Source organism: Anser anser (assembly GCF_964211835.1).
Source record: "Anser anser genome assembly, chromosome: 1".
Lineage (NCBI taxonomy): Eukaryota > Metazoa > Chordata > Aves > Anseriformes > Anatidae > Anser > Anser anser.
Genome location: NC_139720.1, coordinates 193806579 through 193824615, shown reverse-complemented (window position 1 = coordinate 193824615; position 18037 = coordinate 193806579). Strand labels below are relative to the sequence as shown.

Genomic DNA, 18037 nt, shown 5'->3' with positions numbered 1-18037 from the left:
CGGTATTGTTTGTTTTCTTTTTTGTTAGAACTGTATTTTCTGGTCCAAACCAGGTTATTGAACATGTAATTTAACAGAAGCATGTGATGTTTCTAGGTGCATTTTTTTTTCAATAGCAAATTTTACTTAAGTTCTTGTTATGCAAATTGTTCTGCAAAATGTTGTGCTATAAAAGGTTGGCTACAAGTGACATAGTTACATAGTAGTCTATTGTACAAAAATGCAAGTAGAGGGCTAGTCAAGTCTGGAACACAAGGACATGGAATTGGGAATGTTATGGAGACTCATTTTTAGGTGTGTTGGTTTCTTCTGAGGAAGACTTGAAACAGTCATGACTTTGCCATCTTGTAGATTAAATGTTACTCACTGCATTGAGAAGGTTAAAAACAAACTCCTGCAATAACCAGTGACATAGATGCAGATCCCAGATGTGGACCCACCCTGCTTGGCTTTGACTGCAGTACAGTTCTCTTGTCTGGAGACTAGACTAAAAGACTAGTGGGGGGGAACCCCAAATCAGGGATTTATTACTGAGGCTAAACACATCAATTGCTAAAAGCTTGCTTTAGAACAAAATAACTAATGAAATTCCTAACGTTTCATGGTTTTATAGATACATTTGAGAAGTTTGTATCTCAAACATTGGTTTTGAAATTCTGTGTTCTCTGTTGGTCTCTCTTTTTAATTGCAGTTGGTAATTGCAGTTTTGTTTGTCTGGAGATACAATTATCAGTTTGCAAACGCAGTGCAAGTGAATTGAGGTCTGCAAAACTTGTCTCAAGGTGTAGAATGGGACCATCCTGAGACTTAATTGATGTTCTGAAGCTTTCTGCAACAGTGGAGAGTGGTACAATGAAACTGCATTTTATTGTAAACCTCAGATTCTAAAATACCATCTATTTTCTGTTGTCAGTTCCAATAAAAAAAATAATCTATGGATATTATTCTCTATATATGTACATGTTTGTTCACTTAACCTTTTTTTTTTTTTTTTACCTGAAGATTCTTGGATATCCCAGTCAGCTTCATTCCCTAGGAATCAGAAGCAACCAGGTGTGGATTCTTTGTCACCAGTAGCATCACTTCCTAAACAGATTTTCCAGCCTTCTGCTCAGCAGCAGCCTTCTAAACAGGTTAAAGTCACATGTGCAAACTGCAAAAAGCCTTTACAAAAGGGACAGACTGCGTATCAGCGGAAAGGATCAGCTCACCTTTTTTGTTCTACTACCTGCCTCTCATCATTCTCACACAAACCCACTCCAAAGAAACTTTGTGTTATGTGCAGAAAGTAAGGGATTTTTTTATTTTGTTTCATATTAGCAGCTAAATCCAGTAATACTTGAGATTCTCATGCATTTATGAGAATTGCTCTATTAATGATATAAAATCTGTCTATTGAAGTGCTTTATATAGTGTCAGTTTAATGTTTGGAAATGAATTCACTGTGTACACTGTAACAAAATAAGTCTATCAGTGTTCAAGTTCAGACTAGGGCAGATATTCTATGAAAGGTAAACACTAAAAATTGCAGATTTTTTTTAAGACAAGGTGTCTAGTTATATCCCATGCCAAGATACATTCCTTAGATACAATATTTATCATTAAAAGAGTGGACCTTGTGTTACATAAAAAGCTTTCATTTTGATAGCAAAAGATAGAAAATCAGGAGATATAAAATGGGGTAGGAACTAAAAGCAGCTGGAGCTTATGGGAGTTCTTCCACTGTTTGTAGTGTGTAGGGAAGAGGTGCTTTGGGCTTGTCCCATAGAATAGGTGCAACTATGGCAACATTTGAAGTTGAAAATAACTTGAGCAGGTAGTAGAAGAGTGACAAGCATACTTTTAGGAGGGTTACTCTAAATTATTGGATAGGTTTGACTTGCAATTTTTCATTATTTCCAAAACTTAAAATTGCCAAAGAAATATCTCCATAATTTTACTCTTGTAATGTTAGGTGTACAAACTAGCCGTGCTATCTTGTTCTTTCAGTGTACTGATAACTGAGGTATTTGTACTTTCTTGTGTATTTTTTTCTTTCAGAAAAGTCCCTCAGTCTAGTATACCCTGCACTGACACTGATTAAATGGTGAATTCTTACTGAACTTAAAAAAGGCTTGCACTAAAGAATGCCTTTATGCCTTTATTAATATATGTTTTAGAGAGGATTATTTCTGCTTAATCACAGATTTAAACTAGTAAAAGTTTTACATTAATATGCAATGAATTGGTTGAATGGCTTGTATCCAGATCTCCCTCTTTTTTTCTTTCTCTTGAGATCAGTAAAATTAAACTATAGAAAGTATTTATATCCTGCATCTTCTTATCTTGGTACACTGTAAATACCTCAGATTTAACATTTTTAGCTCTTTTAAAACACACACAAAAGCTCAAATTCTCTCAACCCTTACCTCTACAGTGCTAGTTAAGAGCACTCTGTACTCTTTCTGTTGGTTTGTACATGTTTGTACACCTATTTCTTTTTTTTTTAGAAGTGATCTGGCATGGTAAATATTCCACTAGCTGTATCATATATAAAGATGAAGATTAATATTTTTTTTCCTGACTGAAATCTTGAAAGCTCATGGCTAAATTAATGCTCTCTTGCAACTGATTCTTTGGATGTACTTGTTAGTGGATACGTACAAATGAAAATGATGAGAAAGTATCTTATTTCTAGCTTCTTTGCATTTAAATTAGTTTGTATAGTGTTTGATTTCTAGACAACATCTGTGAAGTCATCTTCAGACAATTTTAGAGGTGATGTTGATCTTCACTCTTCCATTAGCATTCAGCTGCTCATTCAATCACACTTAGATGGAAGATGGAACATGAACTAAATGGTTCCTCAGTAGTATGGCTTTATTATGAAGGCCAATCTTATCCAGCTTTTTTGCTTTATTGCTGAGTTTTTGCTACCTCATTGTAGCAAACCAGGTACTCTGTTCTGAATTTGCATTTATGTTCTTTTCCTGCTAATGCAGAAATGGTATTGTCAGGTTGCAGTTTAGTGAAAGAATATGGAACTCTAGCAAAATGTAGGAGATGTTGAATGTAGACTGGAGCAATGATAGTAGTTGATATGTCACAGGTGACTTTCAGAGGTAATGCTCAATTTTATCTTCAAATACATAGATTAAGTGGAGAAGGTGAAGCTTAAGATAACTTGAAGAAAAAATAGATATATAGATATGCACCCTCATCAGAAATAAAACTTCTACATCTTTTATTGTAAATCTTTTTAAATAACACTACAGAAATAAAACCTTTGAAACTAGATAAATAGCGTAGGAATGTTAGTAAGAAGAAAAGTGTAAGAAATGCATTCTCCTTAGTGTTTATAAAACTCAAATTTTATTGACTTTGTTACTTCTTTTTGACCTCAGACTCCTACGCTTTGAAAGTTACACGTGTTTGTAAGTCCTTATGGAATCCAGCCAGAAACTGAAAGCTGCTCGGGGCAGGAGCTCTGGCTTTGGTTTGCAGATCAGAAGTGATAGCAGTCCCAAACCTAAATCCCTTCTATCTTGCCAAAAGGCAAGCCAAAATCTGCTGACTTTCCTTTGATGGGAGGCAGGCTTGCAAATGTTAATAATATACAGGGGTGGTACAAGTTTATTTTTGTAGAGTCATCAAATGATTTGGTTTGGAAGGAACCTTAAAGATCACCCAGTTCCAACCCCCTGCCATGGGCAGGGACACCTCCCAGCAGCCCAGGTTGCCCAAAGCCCCATCCAGCCTGGCCTTGAACACCTCCAGGCATGGGGCATCCACAGCTTCTCTGGGCAGCCTGTGCCAGGGCCTCACCACCCTCTGAGTGAAGAATTTCCTCCTAACCTCTAATCTAACTCCCCTCTTTTAGTTTAAAACCATTCTCCATTTCCTATCACCACACTCCCTAACAAAGAGTCCCTCCCCAGCTTTCCTGTAGGCCTGCTTTCAAGGGGATCTGTCTAGGGACCATACAGCGTATTTCCACTCATCCTAGTTTCAGAGTTCCTATATATGAGTGTCTGGGAGATGTCTTTTCCAGTTGATGATCAATCATAATATCAGTGAAGAGCTAGACTTGACCAAACAGTTTTACATTTATTCTGTCTAATAGCACTTCCTGGATGTTGACTATTTATTTATTTACTTAATAGGCAGATGGGTAGACTTCTTCTGTTTCTTCTCCTTCCTGCTTTTAATTTATGGCCTACGATAGTTTGGGATTGAGCAAAGCTACCAGTGAGATTGTCTTCAGATTTGGGAGACCTGAATCAAGGGCTGACTGAATGTGGTGTTAGCTACCTTCAGTTTGCTCTGTGTGCAGCACACAGTTGAAGATCAAAGAAGTTTAGAATTAACTTTAGTGGAAAAAGTGCAGCTAGAAGAGGATTTGTTCTACTTCAGATTAATTTTATTGGTTGTTACTTCTCTGGTTTTATGCATTAGGTTGGCGCAGCTTCGTGGGCAGCTGTGTTAACTGTTAAGGTGCTTTGGAACTTTAATGGTGTTAACATTTAAAAATAATGATAAAACTAGGTTTTATAGTGGTATAGTTTTAGTAATTTTGATTACATTTATAAATGTAAGTATGAGAAAACAACCTTCTCTATTCCCTTCATTCTATGCTGAGATTAATACAGGCAATGGTGAAGTTCTCATATGCAAATAAAGACCATTTCTCATCTTTTACTGTAGCTCTGAATTTCTTGTATGAAATTTAAGAATAGCTTTTGCGTGAAGTTGCCAAAGAGCTAGTTTAAATTCACCATATTCATTTTTGGTTTAAGATTAGGTACCAGTTGTGGCAATCTCAGTGATGCATTAGTTACCTAGTTCTAGAATAATGTAATAAGGAAAAAAATAACACCCGGTGAGGGGTGGAGGGGAATATGTTTTTACACAGGAAACATTGTATTTGGAATGCTGACATTAGTCATAGAAAAATTTATTAAACTTAGTGTTTGACATGTGACTAACAATTACACACCCACAAAGCTGTTTTGAAATATGAAATACAAGCATTTGAAGGAAGAATGCATGTTACAAGCTGTAAAGTGTTCTTATTTAAATACATATAATTATACACATACATTCTAGACGTTTTTTTCTATTTCAGAGATATAACAACAATGAAAGGTACCATTGTTGCTCAAGTTGATTCAAGTGAGTCTTTCCAGGAGTTTTGCAGTACATCCTGTCTATCATTCTATGAAGATAAACAAAATCCCTCGAAAGGAGCTTTGAATAAATCAAGATGCACTATCTGTGGTAAACTAACTGAGGTCTGGTTGATTTTGTTGTTCCCGTCTTGTTCTCAGTAATGAAAATAGCCAGAATAATCTTGGTTTACAAATATTCTAAGAGAACTGGAAAAAAAGGAAACTTGAAACGATTCAGCATTTTATATACACTGAGATAGGCTTAATATACATGAAGAGCAAATAAAGAAATAATTTGAGAGAAAAATTACTCTTGTTGACTTTATTGGACTTTTAAGAAAGTGCCTTTGCTGATATTTTTGTACCTACTGTCAACAATTTTATTGAGCATTGCCTCTTGTAATTATAACATGGATCTCCCTAGCAGAATTGTCATTAAAAAGTCACGATTTACAGAATTAGTTTTTACTGTATATATTGAGATACTACACAAACGTTTTGAGGTACATACCGTATACTTCATTCTAAATTCTCATTAATGTATTTTCTCTTGATGCCATTACTGGGGGCACTGTAGTTCAGGCTAATGTATACAGTTTTCAGTGCATATGTGTCTGGCCAATCTTTGCATGTTTATTTTGTAAAATTACATAAATTGATATTCAATATCCAATTATTACATCCCTCCCTGTGATCTTGGCTTTTAGGCTACAAGAGCAAATGGGTCCAAGATTTTGCTTATAACTTTGGAAACAAAAGAAATTTCTATACTATGTGATCAGTCCTTGAATTACTCAGCTAGTAAAATCTGTGGGTTTTTTAATATAGTTTTGTGCGTGAATGCAAGATTTTTGACTTCTCTTGTATCTTAGGCAACTTGGTACTTTTGTGGTGACGGAATACTTTTATTCTTATTTTTCAGATTCGTCATGAAGTTAGCTTTAAAAATATGACTCATAAGCTGTGCAGTGACCACTGCTTCAATAGATACAGGATGGCAAATGGTTTAATAATGAATTGCTGTGAGCATTGTGGGGAGTATTTACCCAGTAAAGGAGCTGGAAACAATATTCTTACTATTGATGGTCAGCAGAAAAGATTCTGCTGTCAGAACTGCGTTGGTGAATACAAGCAGGTAATTATTTCTTAATCTATAAATTAAAATTAAAATAAGCATTAATACCCCTTAAATTTATCCTCTTGCTCATAATGTGGTTTTATTCTTTATTAGGAGTCTTAAGTAACAAAGACTAAAAATATGACGTTAATGCAAGTGTGGGCAAACTAACCTAAATGGGCCTTCTACTATTGTTTTTTGATGTTACTGTAATAACAATACTTATTTGTTATGAACCAAATATCATTGCAATTAACCTTTCTGTTAATAATTTCTTTTTTTCTAATGGGTGTATCATTTGTAATGGGTACATCATTTAGGAGTATGTTAAAAGCAAGGCTGACACAAGCTTACTGGTTCAGAAGTGATAACTCTTTTTTGGATTTAGCTTTTAAGCTATTAATAGCTTTTAAGCTATTAAAACATTCAAAAATACACAGGATGTGTAGGTTGGACATTGCTGTGAGAATATGCTTACACGTTGGCTATGTACCTGTACTATGTCTCTTCTTCACTGTACAGCATACGATTTTGAAAATGATAGTTACTTTCATTCTTCCATGTCTTAAATTTTGTGTTTTTATTTTCTTTACTTGGTTTGGGTTTTATTTATTCTTAAAATTGTTAAGATAGCAATACTTGTGGTTCAAAATGGTACCAAATCAAGAAATCGGATGGCGAGTAGTGATGCACTTCACATATTACAGAGCTAAGTAGTGATGCACTTTATATGTTACAGAGCCAACTTCACTCTGAACTGTTCATTGCTAATGCTGGTTGGAAGGTTTAAACATTAATCACACTATTTATGCTATGATAACTATTTCATAGTTGTGAAATGTTAAATAATTTGGGGATTTTGTTAATTTTATTGTTTGATCCATACTGCTTTGAGTTTTTAGGGATAGTGTTATGAAATGCAAAATCGCTATTTTACTAGCAAGGAATTTCTGTGCTTTTTTTTTTTTTTTTGAAGTTAACTCTTGAATATGTGAGTGGCCCCAGTGCTGAATATTGCTTTGGGTTCTTTCTTCATCTCTTTCCATTTTTGAGAAACCAATGACCTAAGAGAAAAGGGAGCCCTGCACTGAATGTATATATGATAAGTTTCTTAATGTTAACATTATTTTTGTTTGTATTTTCTCTTTGGACATTCAGTTTTACTACTTTTGGGGTTGGCTGTTCTTGTGTATATGCAATGTGCATACAGCAATTCTGGAAACGTGCATATGTAAATAGCGTAACTGAAAACGTAACTTAAGCGTTGTTCTTTTGTCACAGCGAAACCAAAAGGGACAGGATAGGTTTCCAAGATACTAAAAACATAGGCATGCCCAGAAGCCATGGAAAGACTTGAAGAAACGTTGAATACTGTCTCTCGAAGAAACAAAAAGGCATGAGATTAACTTTGAACTTGAGACATTCCCACACAACCAGTATAACATGCACTGCATATGGAATTAAGAAATGAACGTGGAATTTTGAGAGGTTGAATGATAAATCTGTACTTAACTCTCATTACAGACTGTACTCTTTGTTTAGATATTTCTGTATTTTGTGTTTAGATATGTACTTGAGAAAGATATGGGTAGCAAGTTGTATATGCTAGTTTGATTTGGGGAAGAGGAGCAGTTTGCAGTACCAGGAAATCTTCGCTAATAGTAAGTGGGTATTGTGCGTTATTGTGCGGATCCTTAAGAGAACCTTTCAAATTGAGAAATGTGTTGTTTTGGTGTACTCAGTTCTGACAGCAGGTTTTATTCAAACAAGTTCTTAGTTTTTTTTTGGTGGAAATATTTGGTACTGGGGAACTGTAATAGGCTATGAGAAGCTTAACTCTAGTGCTCATGGACATCTAGTTTGGACTGGTGATTAAATGTAATTCATAGCTGGCAGATTTCAAATGTTCCTGGAGTTGTGTGGGTTTTGGGGGTATTTTTGATATTAAGAGAAACTAGAACTATAAAATTAGGAGCTTTTCTTAGTGTATGTTGTTGTAGGTGTCAAAGTTGCTCAGGGTACAGTTATTTCAGAGTAACTAGTTGTCTAGCAAGATTTATTTAGATTTGAACTTGCATTTTCATTAAGGTTTTTGAACTGAATGTATTCAAGGAGTTCTATTTTTGAAAACAAGTTTAGACTTTGGAAAATGTCACTGGTAAATCATTGGGCCACAATTGGTAAATTACAGGTTGCTTAATTCAGTAGTAACAATGTTTTCTTGGAAATCTTTGATTCAGATCTGGCTGTTAAAGGAGAACTAGTGAAGGAGACAATACGGGAGACTTTACATGTTGAAATAAACACATTGGAGCCAATAATACAGGAAAAGTTGATGTGTCATTTGATTACAACATTGTGTTGTGCAACTGATTACCATGTGTGACATAACAGTTTTAGCAAATGTTTTCTTACAAAAAATTGTAAAATAAATAGGTCTTATTGGTACGAGCTTTGTATTAAGCAGTTTATTTTGTAAATGTCATAAGCTTATCACTATACATTTGTAGTAGTAAGTAATAAATGAAAACTGATTTTCATTACTTGTACCTATCTATATACTTCATATTTTTTTAAATAAATATTACACTGATTTGAACAATTAATTTTCATTAACTTATCATGGACATTTATTCTTCCTGGAATGAGAAATGAAAATTGTGCATAATAAAAATTACTGTGGCTCTTGGAATGGCCACCGAGCGCAAATAATCCACTGTTGATGAAGGGTTTCTTTCCTCTGCTTTAGACTGCGTTGGTGGGAGGCAGGGAAATAAGGAACTGTTATTCGTGGGGAGTAGGTCGTCTTCTGAAGTGCCTAAGTCACACTTGAAAGTGATGGATGCACATAGCTTTCTATGGACTATTTTCAGAACCTGCTTTAAAACTGAGACAAATGATCTTGAATATTACGTCCTGTGTTCTGCTTTCCTACTGGTTGTTCTTTATCTACAACTGATACAATTACAGAGCTTAAGTTTCTTTTACAATGACAAATTTATGAAAGATAAATAGACTAATAATTTGTTAGGACTTAAGAAAATAATCTACATATGCATAGCCTATGAAGCCTATGAAGAAAAAATTAGTTACCCTGATAGTACAACAGCCATTCATCAAGACAGCTAAGCTCTTAAAAAATAATAGAGAGAAAATAATATTAAAACCTTGCTCCAAAACCAAAATCATTGTGACAGTTTAGATAAAATGATGTCAGAAGAAAATTCGTACCAGAAGCAGGTGTTTTTAAACCTGAAGGTGACTACTACTTCTAGATTGAACTGCAGTGCAATAGATAAAGAATTTTCAAACTCTTCACATCTAGGGGGGCAAGAAGGACTTGAAGAATGATGCTGAACAAAAGAAGTAAAGAAAACACAACTCTAGAGGTGAATGAGGTAGTCATGTCTTTGTCAGATACTATATTGCCTATGTAATTTTGGAAATCGTAAAATATTTTGATTCCTTTGTGTAGGCATCTCATAATTAAAATGAGAATTTACACACAAAAAAAATCAGTATGCAACAAATTGAAAGAAACCCCAGGTATGCCTGCCATGAAGATATTATCCAAAGCAGCCACATACATCATTACAATGTTTTTCCTCCAGATACTATTGGATATTCTCCGTATCCACAAAATTAGCCGATTTCCTTTTCAAGGCAGTTATGATGTTTGTTGTACCCTGGTTGGCCCGAGCTGGGTACAGGCCTGACAACCTTGTTTGAAGGATCAAGTGAAGTCTGTGACTTGACTTGTGCTACCAGCCATACATTCTAATTTTCTGCTCTTCAACTAAGATAAGGCTGAGTCTGATTGTGTCTTCTTCTATAGATAAGTCTTTGAACTGTTTTGCTTACTGGCCTGATCAATCCACAGTGTTCTCAATTCTGGCATGAAACGTGTTTAACGCTTTACTAGTTTAACAATGTTACTTTTTTTTTATGCTTCACCTTTTTTGTCTTTCTTGATTCCTCAACTAAATTCTTGCTAGAATGTCCTTGACCTTGATTGCTTCGGGTTCTTCTTAAAAGCAATGGTCTTCATGTGCTGTCAAAAAAGAAACGGCTAGAGCTCCTTGCCCTTCATGATTTCTTAATAGTTTTGGGATGAAGTTGAGTACCAGGTGAATGCAAACCAAATGGGTATTTTCCTGGCTGGAGAGGATGCTGCAGTGTCTTTTCATCTTGTGAAAATTTTCCTTCAGCACTTCAAAAAGGTGGTGGCATCACCGTCGCTGGGGGTGTTCAAGGAAAGGTTGGACGTGGTGCTTAGGGACATGGTTTAGTGGGTGATGGTGGTGGTAGGGGGATGGTTTGACCAGGTGATCTTGGAGGTTTCTTCAAACCTTAATGATTCTGTGATTCTAATGATTCTACGAAAAAGGCCATTTGGTTGTCGTCTTTGATTAGATGAAGACTTCTTAAATGTGCTTCAAGACTAACAAGGCTATGCCATCCCTACCAGCTCTTCGCTCACAGACAGGCAATAGAAAAAGCCTAACCTAGGCAGCTGCAACTCAAATGTGACGTTTTGCATTCTACTCCTTGCCTAGCAATTTCTTTTGTGAAATTGTGTTTTTACCTGTGTGCAGAGGTTTAGGAACCTTTGTTGTATACAATGACATGCATGTCAGTTCTGCAGTGTAGGATTACTATTTACACAGAGCTTGTATTTACTCTCACAGAAAGTATCAAATCTACTAGTATAAATTTCTATGGAATGCTATGCTAGAACGTCTTATTGCATGGTGCTTTGGTGGAAGTGTTCAGGGTTTTTAACTTGTCCCATGCAGTGTCTGTTCTTTCTCTGTGCTCTTGTTATTAAGATGAATCTGTCCTATTTTTTTTTTTTTGGTGGTGCAATTAGCTATGAAGTCTCCTGCTTCCTGCAGTAGTTACTGCTTTTTAAACTCTTGGCAAGTGTCTGTGTTTCAATAAATACAGCTGATAAAAGCAGTAACTGTGAGGTCTGAGCAGCCTCTTTAAATTGAAATATTAGAAATACTGACTTTTTAAAAAAATAAAAATATTTCTGGTCTCTCCAAAGAGACAGTGTTGGGGTTTCAGCCAGTTCAACTGAACTGTGATTTGATAATGGAACCTCTTCCTCATGTAGTAAACTACTTCTGTCTTACTTCAGGTAATACCTAGTCTGGTACTAAGTCGTGTCTTACAATACTGATATTAATACTGTGTACACTTCCGCAAAGTAAAAAGCATCTAGCTATTTCCATTTATCTCTCATGGTCAAGATGAAATAAATCTTTACCGATCAAGACAGTCCACTTCCTTTCCTTCTTGATCTGTATGGGGTGAGGTTTCTTTGTTTTTGAGGCCTCTTAATTTTTATACCTCCAGTTTCTTGTGTCTCAGATGTAAACGAAATCCCTCTAGAAATTTTATATATATATATATATATATATATTTGTACCTCTTATGTACTTGAGTTTGTGGAACCACTTATTTGACCATTTCTGCTTTAAATGTTTTTTTCCCACATGTAGAACCTGTTGCTCTCTAATTAAAAAATAAACAAATCCTCACAACTATATAACCAGGCTACTGAAGCACCAGAGTTGTTAGTAACTGTTCAGGATATTCCCATTCTGTCTCACCCCTATTTTAGTAGATGGAATGAGATAGGTTAATCGGAAATGTTAAAACAGCCACGTACTTCTGAAGAAAAGTACTCAAGGCATAATTGTGAGGTGTAATCTGTATGGGAGCACAGGAAGTTGTTATGAAGAGGAAGCAAGGAGGGGATATGACTAGGTATTGGAGTTAGGGTAGATGCAGCAGTGCACTGATGTGGTTACACCTCGAATGATTGGAGGTAGAGGGGAAAAGAGAAGAGGCAAAATAAACATGAAACAGAAGGAAAAGCTTTCATATAGTTAATGTAAAAGTAAAATTTTTGAGGTAAGGGAAGAAGGGATTTTTCAGCTCTTATTTCCTTAAATTAATGAAGATAAATGTCTGGGGAGTGGGAATGAAACTGGCAAGAAGAGGGAGCACTGGAAGTGGGAGATGCCAGAGGAAAGTTACTGGACATGTTAATGATTTGGTTGTTTGTGTAGTTCAGCTGAAACACCAATTACTTGGTGTTCAAGAACCACAAAAGCAACTGTGTAAGAGCCTTTGCTCTTAAGACATGGGCAAATGCTTTTGACGTGTTACTAATCTTAACCTTAAGTTGGAGCAGGGAAGAGTTTATTCTTTGGGGTAGAGATGGTATGGGTGTGGTATTTCAAAAGGCTCAATAAATAATATGGTTTCTTTTTTCTTTGCTGTTACAGATTCTGCTGACATCTGGTTCTTTTCTTAGACGTGTATTGCTTCTGGATCCATCTGGACCATCCTTCTTTCAAATGAATCTGAAGCAGTTTAGCTGCTTCTTTCTTGATTGCCTTTCTAGTGCATCTCTGTTATTGTAGAATTCCATGTAGTGAATATCTCTGCTTTTCTACTTCCAGAAATTTTCCATTTTCTTTCTCATTTACTTTTCTATTTGAACACAGGTTGTCTGTGTGTCTGTCACTGAATATTTTCCTGAAGTTTTTCCTATTTTTATCTTATTTCTAATTCTAAACTGTTACTCTGTAAAGATAGTGGAGAGAAGCTTTTGCCTGGATTGAGAAGTATGTACAGGTCTCTTATGTGGACTGTATAAACAGAATTGCAAGGCACTTCCTCCAGTTCTAAACACATCTTTGGGCTGCTGTATGGCATTGTAGCAATCAGCTGGTCTAATGTTCTTAGTCAACTGGTCTTTGCGTGGGAGAGATTGTAGCAAGAATGCTCTTAGGCTGCAGATGTGTCCTTCATTCTTCTGAAGGAACATGAAAGAGACCATACTGCTCTTCTCAATGGAGAATAAAAGCTCGTAATGCAGGTGCCAAGATCTTAGGCACTAATAGCTTTATTAAGATACTCCTGCAATACTCCTGCAACTGAAAGGTTCAAGAAGGGAGACTGTAATTAGTTCTAGTTTGCAAGCAGAAGTGAACATTATTTCTAAAGTACCATGAAGTTATAGTATTGGTCTGATACTTATTTTTGGGCTTGATCTTTATTCTTAGTTACGGTATGTACAAGAAGAGCTCCAGACTTCAGCTTTCATCATCCCTTTAGTAAGATGCAAAGGTAGACACCTTTGCTGATAATGACATGAGCAAAAATTCCTCAGAAAGCCTCCAAATGAATTTCCTCTTATTTCTCGGAATTTGGATTTCTGTTGCCACAGTACCGTTATTCCTGGAATATATCCAATTCTTCTGTTCTATCTTGTGTCTTGATAGCCATTTCTGTAGTTGGCAGTTGGAGTTTAACACTATCCTAGCTGACAGAATGAAGACTTGAAATGTATACTGAATTAATGACTCCTAAGAATTTGTGTGAAGTGTTTTACCGTATTTCTTTTGTTAGTTGTTTACCATGAGAAGTAGACCTGGTTTCTAGGATTAAGCCTATTATAGAGTTTACAAATGTCATGAAAGAGTGAGTGATTTTACAATCAAATGGAAGAAGACAAGAATGTTCAGGCTTCCACTTTTGCTTTGGAGTTTATGCCTTGGAAGAAATCAAATACGAATGTGTTCTAACTAAAATTAGGTCATCTCAATGCAGAATCTAGGTGGAGGAGTGAGGGAGAGATGTAGTCAGACATTAAGCTTCCCCTCATCAGAGGGTATTATGCTGTTGTTTTCTATAATTTTTGCCCGTAGATTAACTCTTTTTATTAGTAACCTAATTGATGCTATTTGCTAATTCTATAGCAGTATTTTTCTTGAAATTTTCTTAAAATTGCAGGCCATAAATATACTCATAGTGTCATAGGACTCTGCAAAATGTCTTAGGGATAGCTTGGAGATGGAGGTTTTTGAATTTTCAAGAAGAGGTGCATGGAATGAAAATGTCGGATATTTTCTCTTGCTAGTTGATTCTGAGCTCATTCCATCTTTGAAGCTTTGGAACTGAAGCAGAGACTAGTTTAAAATGTGCAAGCTTTTGTCTATAATCATTCTTGTCTACTCCTGAAGTATCATGGAGAGTACAAGTATCATGGAGAGTGCAAGTCAGTCTTTCATCTGGAATGGAAGGATGACTGCCAAACAAGCAGCTATGGAAAAAAAGACTTGGGTGTCCTGATGGATGACAAGATGAACAGGAGTTAGCAGTGTGCCCTTGCAGCAAAGATGTCTAAGTTCGAGGGCACCTCTTGTTGTGTCCACTCCCCTGCTCAAGCAGGGCCACTTGGAGCCAGCTTGTCAAAGACCATATCCATTTGGGATTTCAGTATCTTGAAGGATGAAGACTCCACAAGCCTCTCTAGACAACCTCTTGCTGTATTAGCAAGAGGGTAGTCAGCAGGTCAAGGGAGGTGTTTTTTCCCCTCTGTTCTGTACTCCAGAGACTGATGGTGGAGCAAGGTACGCAGTTTTGGATCAACCTGGATGAAAAAGATTGACAGAGTAAAGTAAGTCTGGTGGAGAGCTACCAAGGTGTTTAGAAAGGCTGGAGCACGTGACAGGCTTGGGTAAGATTAGTTTGTTTAGCCTTGGGAAGGCTAAAGGGAGATCTAGGGGATTATATGGAGGTCGGAGTTGGAACATTCATGGAAGTGCGCAGTGGGAGGTTGAAAGGCAACAGACACAATTTGAAAACACAAAGGATTTGATTACATGTAAGGATTTTTTTTCTTTAATTTATGGCAGTGGTGAAATACTGAGAGGTTGTCCAGAGAGGTTTTGGAATGCCCGTCCTTGGACATACTCAAATTTGACAAGAACTGAGCAGCTAGCTCTGGACTTGCATTGAGATGGAGGTTGGACTTTGACCTTTGGAGGCCCCTGCATGATTCTGTGTTTCTGGAATGAGGAATGAAGCAGTTATGTTTAAAATAAAGTCATGAAGTCTTGTATTTTCTGTTTCCTTCCCTCTTAGTCAATAATGAAGATTTTGGCATTCCTTGTTTAATTTTTCTTTCTACCAGTAAAGTTTTTTGGTCTCATGACCACGATACATTAACAGCACTGACACAGCTTTACATTTTTCTTCATTTCCTTTTTTTTTTCTGAACACATTTTTCCTTGTGGATAGTTAAAATATTCAAGTTGAACTAAAAAGAAAAATCTTACGTAGTAAGAGAATGAGAACAACTACTGGTTCAGAGCAGGAATTGCAATGCCTGCAGTGTATGTAGGTGGACATACAAGGAACAGTAAGAACAGGATGGGTATATTTATGATATTTTGTCCTAAGTATTTTTTTTTACTTCTGATTCTAGATCGAGGGATCCGTTAAAACTCGTATAACTTTCCATTCACATTTTAAAATTAGTCTCTTCAAGTACTTCTGCAGTTAACACACATACAATGTTAACATCCGTGACGCTCTTCAGTAAGAAGTTCTGCTGACCTTGTTAGGTGAAGAACCACCTCCTGCTGTTTGTTTTTACCATTTTTCTGTTGAGCGTCATATGACTTCCTGTAGTTCTCATCTTGGACAAGACAACAGTTGAACCATAGTGACCCTCATACCATTCTTGGTTCTGTGGATCTGTCGTTACCATAATTTGTCTTGCATCCAGGCCATAAATCCATGCCTCGTGATTGCTTTTATGCCCAATGTGTTAATGTAGTTCTACTTAGTTTCTATCAGTCTTCTGTTTGCTTTAGTCCAGCTTCAAGAATACTTCTAGAGAAAGGATTCTCAAATTTTACTTTTTCTATGGGTTGAAACTAATACTGCAAATTCTTAGAGATGGAAGACAACTTACGTCTGTCAGATGATGACAGGATGAGGAGTAATGGTTTTAAACCAAAAGAGGGGAGATTTAGATTAGAGGTTAGGAGGCACTCAGAGGGTGCTGAGGCCATGGCACAGGTTGCCCAGAGAAGCTGTGGATTCCCCATGCCTGGAGGTGTTCAAGACCAAGTTAGATGGGGCCCTGAGCAACCTGATCTAGTGGGAGGTGTCCCTGCCCGTGGCAGGGGGCTTGGAGCTAGGTGATCTTTGAGGTCCCTTCTAACCCAAGCCATTCTGTGATTCTATTGAGATGAATGTGAGAGTACAAAACTGTGAGAGTCTCGTCTTGACTTTTCGCACTTGAGAACAAGAGAAAATTCGTGTTTTGCATTATGGCTGTCTAAAAACATGGGACAATACAAGGATGCCTGTTGATATTGTCAATGGGGAAAGCCTTTCTGTGGGACTATTAAAAAAAAAAAAAAAAAGGTGCAATGCAGCTGTATAATGGTGATTGATTAGTACTTTCAGGTATTTTATCAGCACTTTAATTTCTTTTATAGCAGTGTTGTACTCTTTAGTTTTTGAATGGTTTTAATATTCAAACTTAGAAGTTCGGGGAATGCTGAAAAGAATAATAAAAATACACCAGAAGTTCAGCTTGAAGGACACAATGATGAGTCCTTGGGAGTGATAAATTTGAAGAGGTTTGGAGCTTTTTAAGTTTAATTTTTTCCTTCACCGCTGTCCCCCCTTCACTCCTGTAACAACATATGTTGAAATTGCCAGTAATACAGAAATGCTTAAATTCTCTTAAGTGCTGTGACAATAATTGTGAGAGAATCTTCTGCATCCTTGATTTCTTTTGGGGGAATTCATGGTCTTTGTACTGCTAGTGTAGTTTAAGGTTCTAGGGAAACTAGGCAGATACAAAAAAAAAAAAAAAAAAAAAAAGGTAAAAAACCTGTCCTTTCTAATTTTGGAATATTTATAAGCAAATTGATACTTCGGTTCTGGATTTGGTAGCTTTAACAGATAGTAAAAAAAGATGCTTCTTGTTGCTTTTAAGTCTGAAAGATCTAGTGTCAAATCAGTAAACAACTCCAGTATTATAAGGATATATGAAATTCAGAAATAATGGACATGGTGGTGCACTGTACTTGATGTGCATGAGCCTTCCTTGGCACCAGTTAAATTCTGACATATTGAGATACTGGTTAGCAATGCTTTTTCTACGTCCAAGGGGTTTTGTCCAAACATGAAGTCCTTTGATACAGTGAATCATGTCCAGTTATGCCTTCATCAGCTTACTATAAATTCTTTTATATTATATTTTCATCTTGATATAAAGTTGTTATGGTTTTGTTTGATTTTTATTTCAGACCAAGAACTTGTGAGAGCTCCACCTGCCTGTACGTTGTTTTCTGATTATATTCCTTAATGCACTTTGTTAAGCTATGTCAGCATATTTGCACCAGTGCTTCTAGATTTGTATTTCATTTTGTTCTAGAGGTACCAAGGCTATATGTGTGTGCAGATTTTTTGATGGTCGTTGTTCACTGAAATTTTTTCAAGAAGTAAAGTCTTACGTAAAGAGTGACCTCCTATGTTCTCGATGGTATAACTTGAAGGATTCTCAGTTTTCTACTTTCCTCTTCTCAGCATGCCGGAGGAGATGAGTGAATATTGGCAGAATAGCTGCAGCTCATAGAACAGTACAATGCTTGCATTTAGCTCGTGGTACTTAGTGTGAATTTTTTCAGTATTGTGGCTCATGAGAAGGACTGATTAGCAGGTACTGGGGAACATTTTTAAAGGGAAAAAAAAAAAAGTCAGATGGGAAAGAAGGATCCTGGACCTATATAAAATATTTTACTTTAGGTAGAAGCTTGCTATCTTGGCACAGATTCCTTTTTGGAGGAAATCCACAGCAAAGATTCCATCAAAGTGTTGTGCAAATTTTGAAGTTGTTGAAGTATCTTTAAAGTTTGCTAGTCTGTGCAAGATGCTACACCTAATCTGT

The 18037-nt window shown here is 36.3% G+C and overlaps 1 protein-coding gene across 13 annotated transcripts in view; it reads left to right on the top strand.

Annotated features, from left to right (window-relative positions):
* The window catches only part of ZMYM2 (zinc finger MYM-type containing 2), a 94142-nt gene that overhangs the window by 29127 nt on the left and 46978 nt on the right, over window positions 1–18037 (top strand). For all 13 annotated transcript variants that reach the window (XM_083810501.1, XM_083810500.1, XM_083810494.1 and 10 more), the window contains 3 exons: window positions 1003–1288; window positions 5105–5270; window positions 6070–6282. In XM_083810501.1, coding sequence (XP_083666627.1) covers window positions 1003–1288; window positions 5105–5270; window positions 6070–6282 — 665 coding nt within the window. The remainder of the gene's footprint in view (window positions 1–1002; window positions 1289–5104; window positions 5271–6069; window positions 6283–18037) is intronic.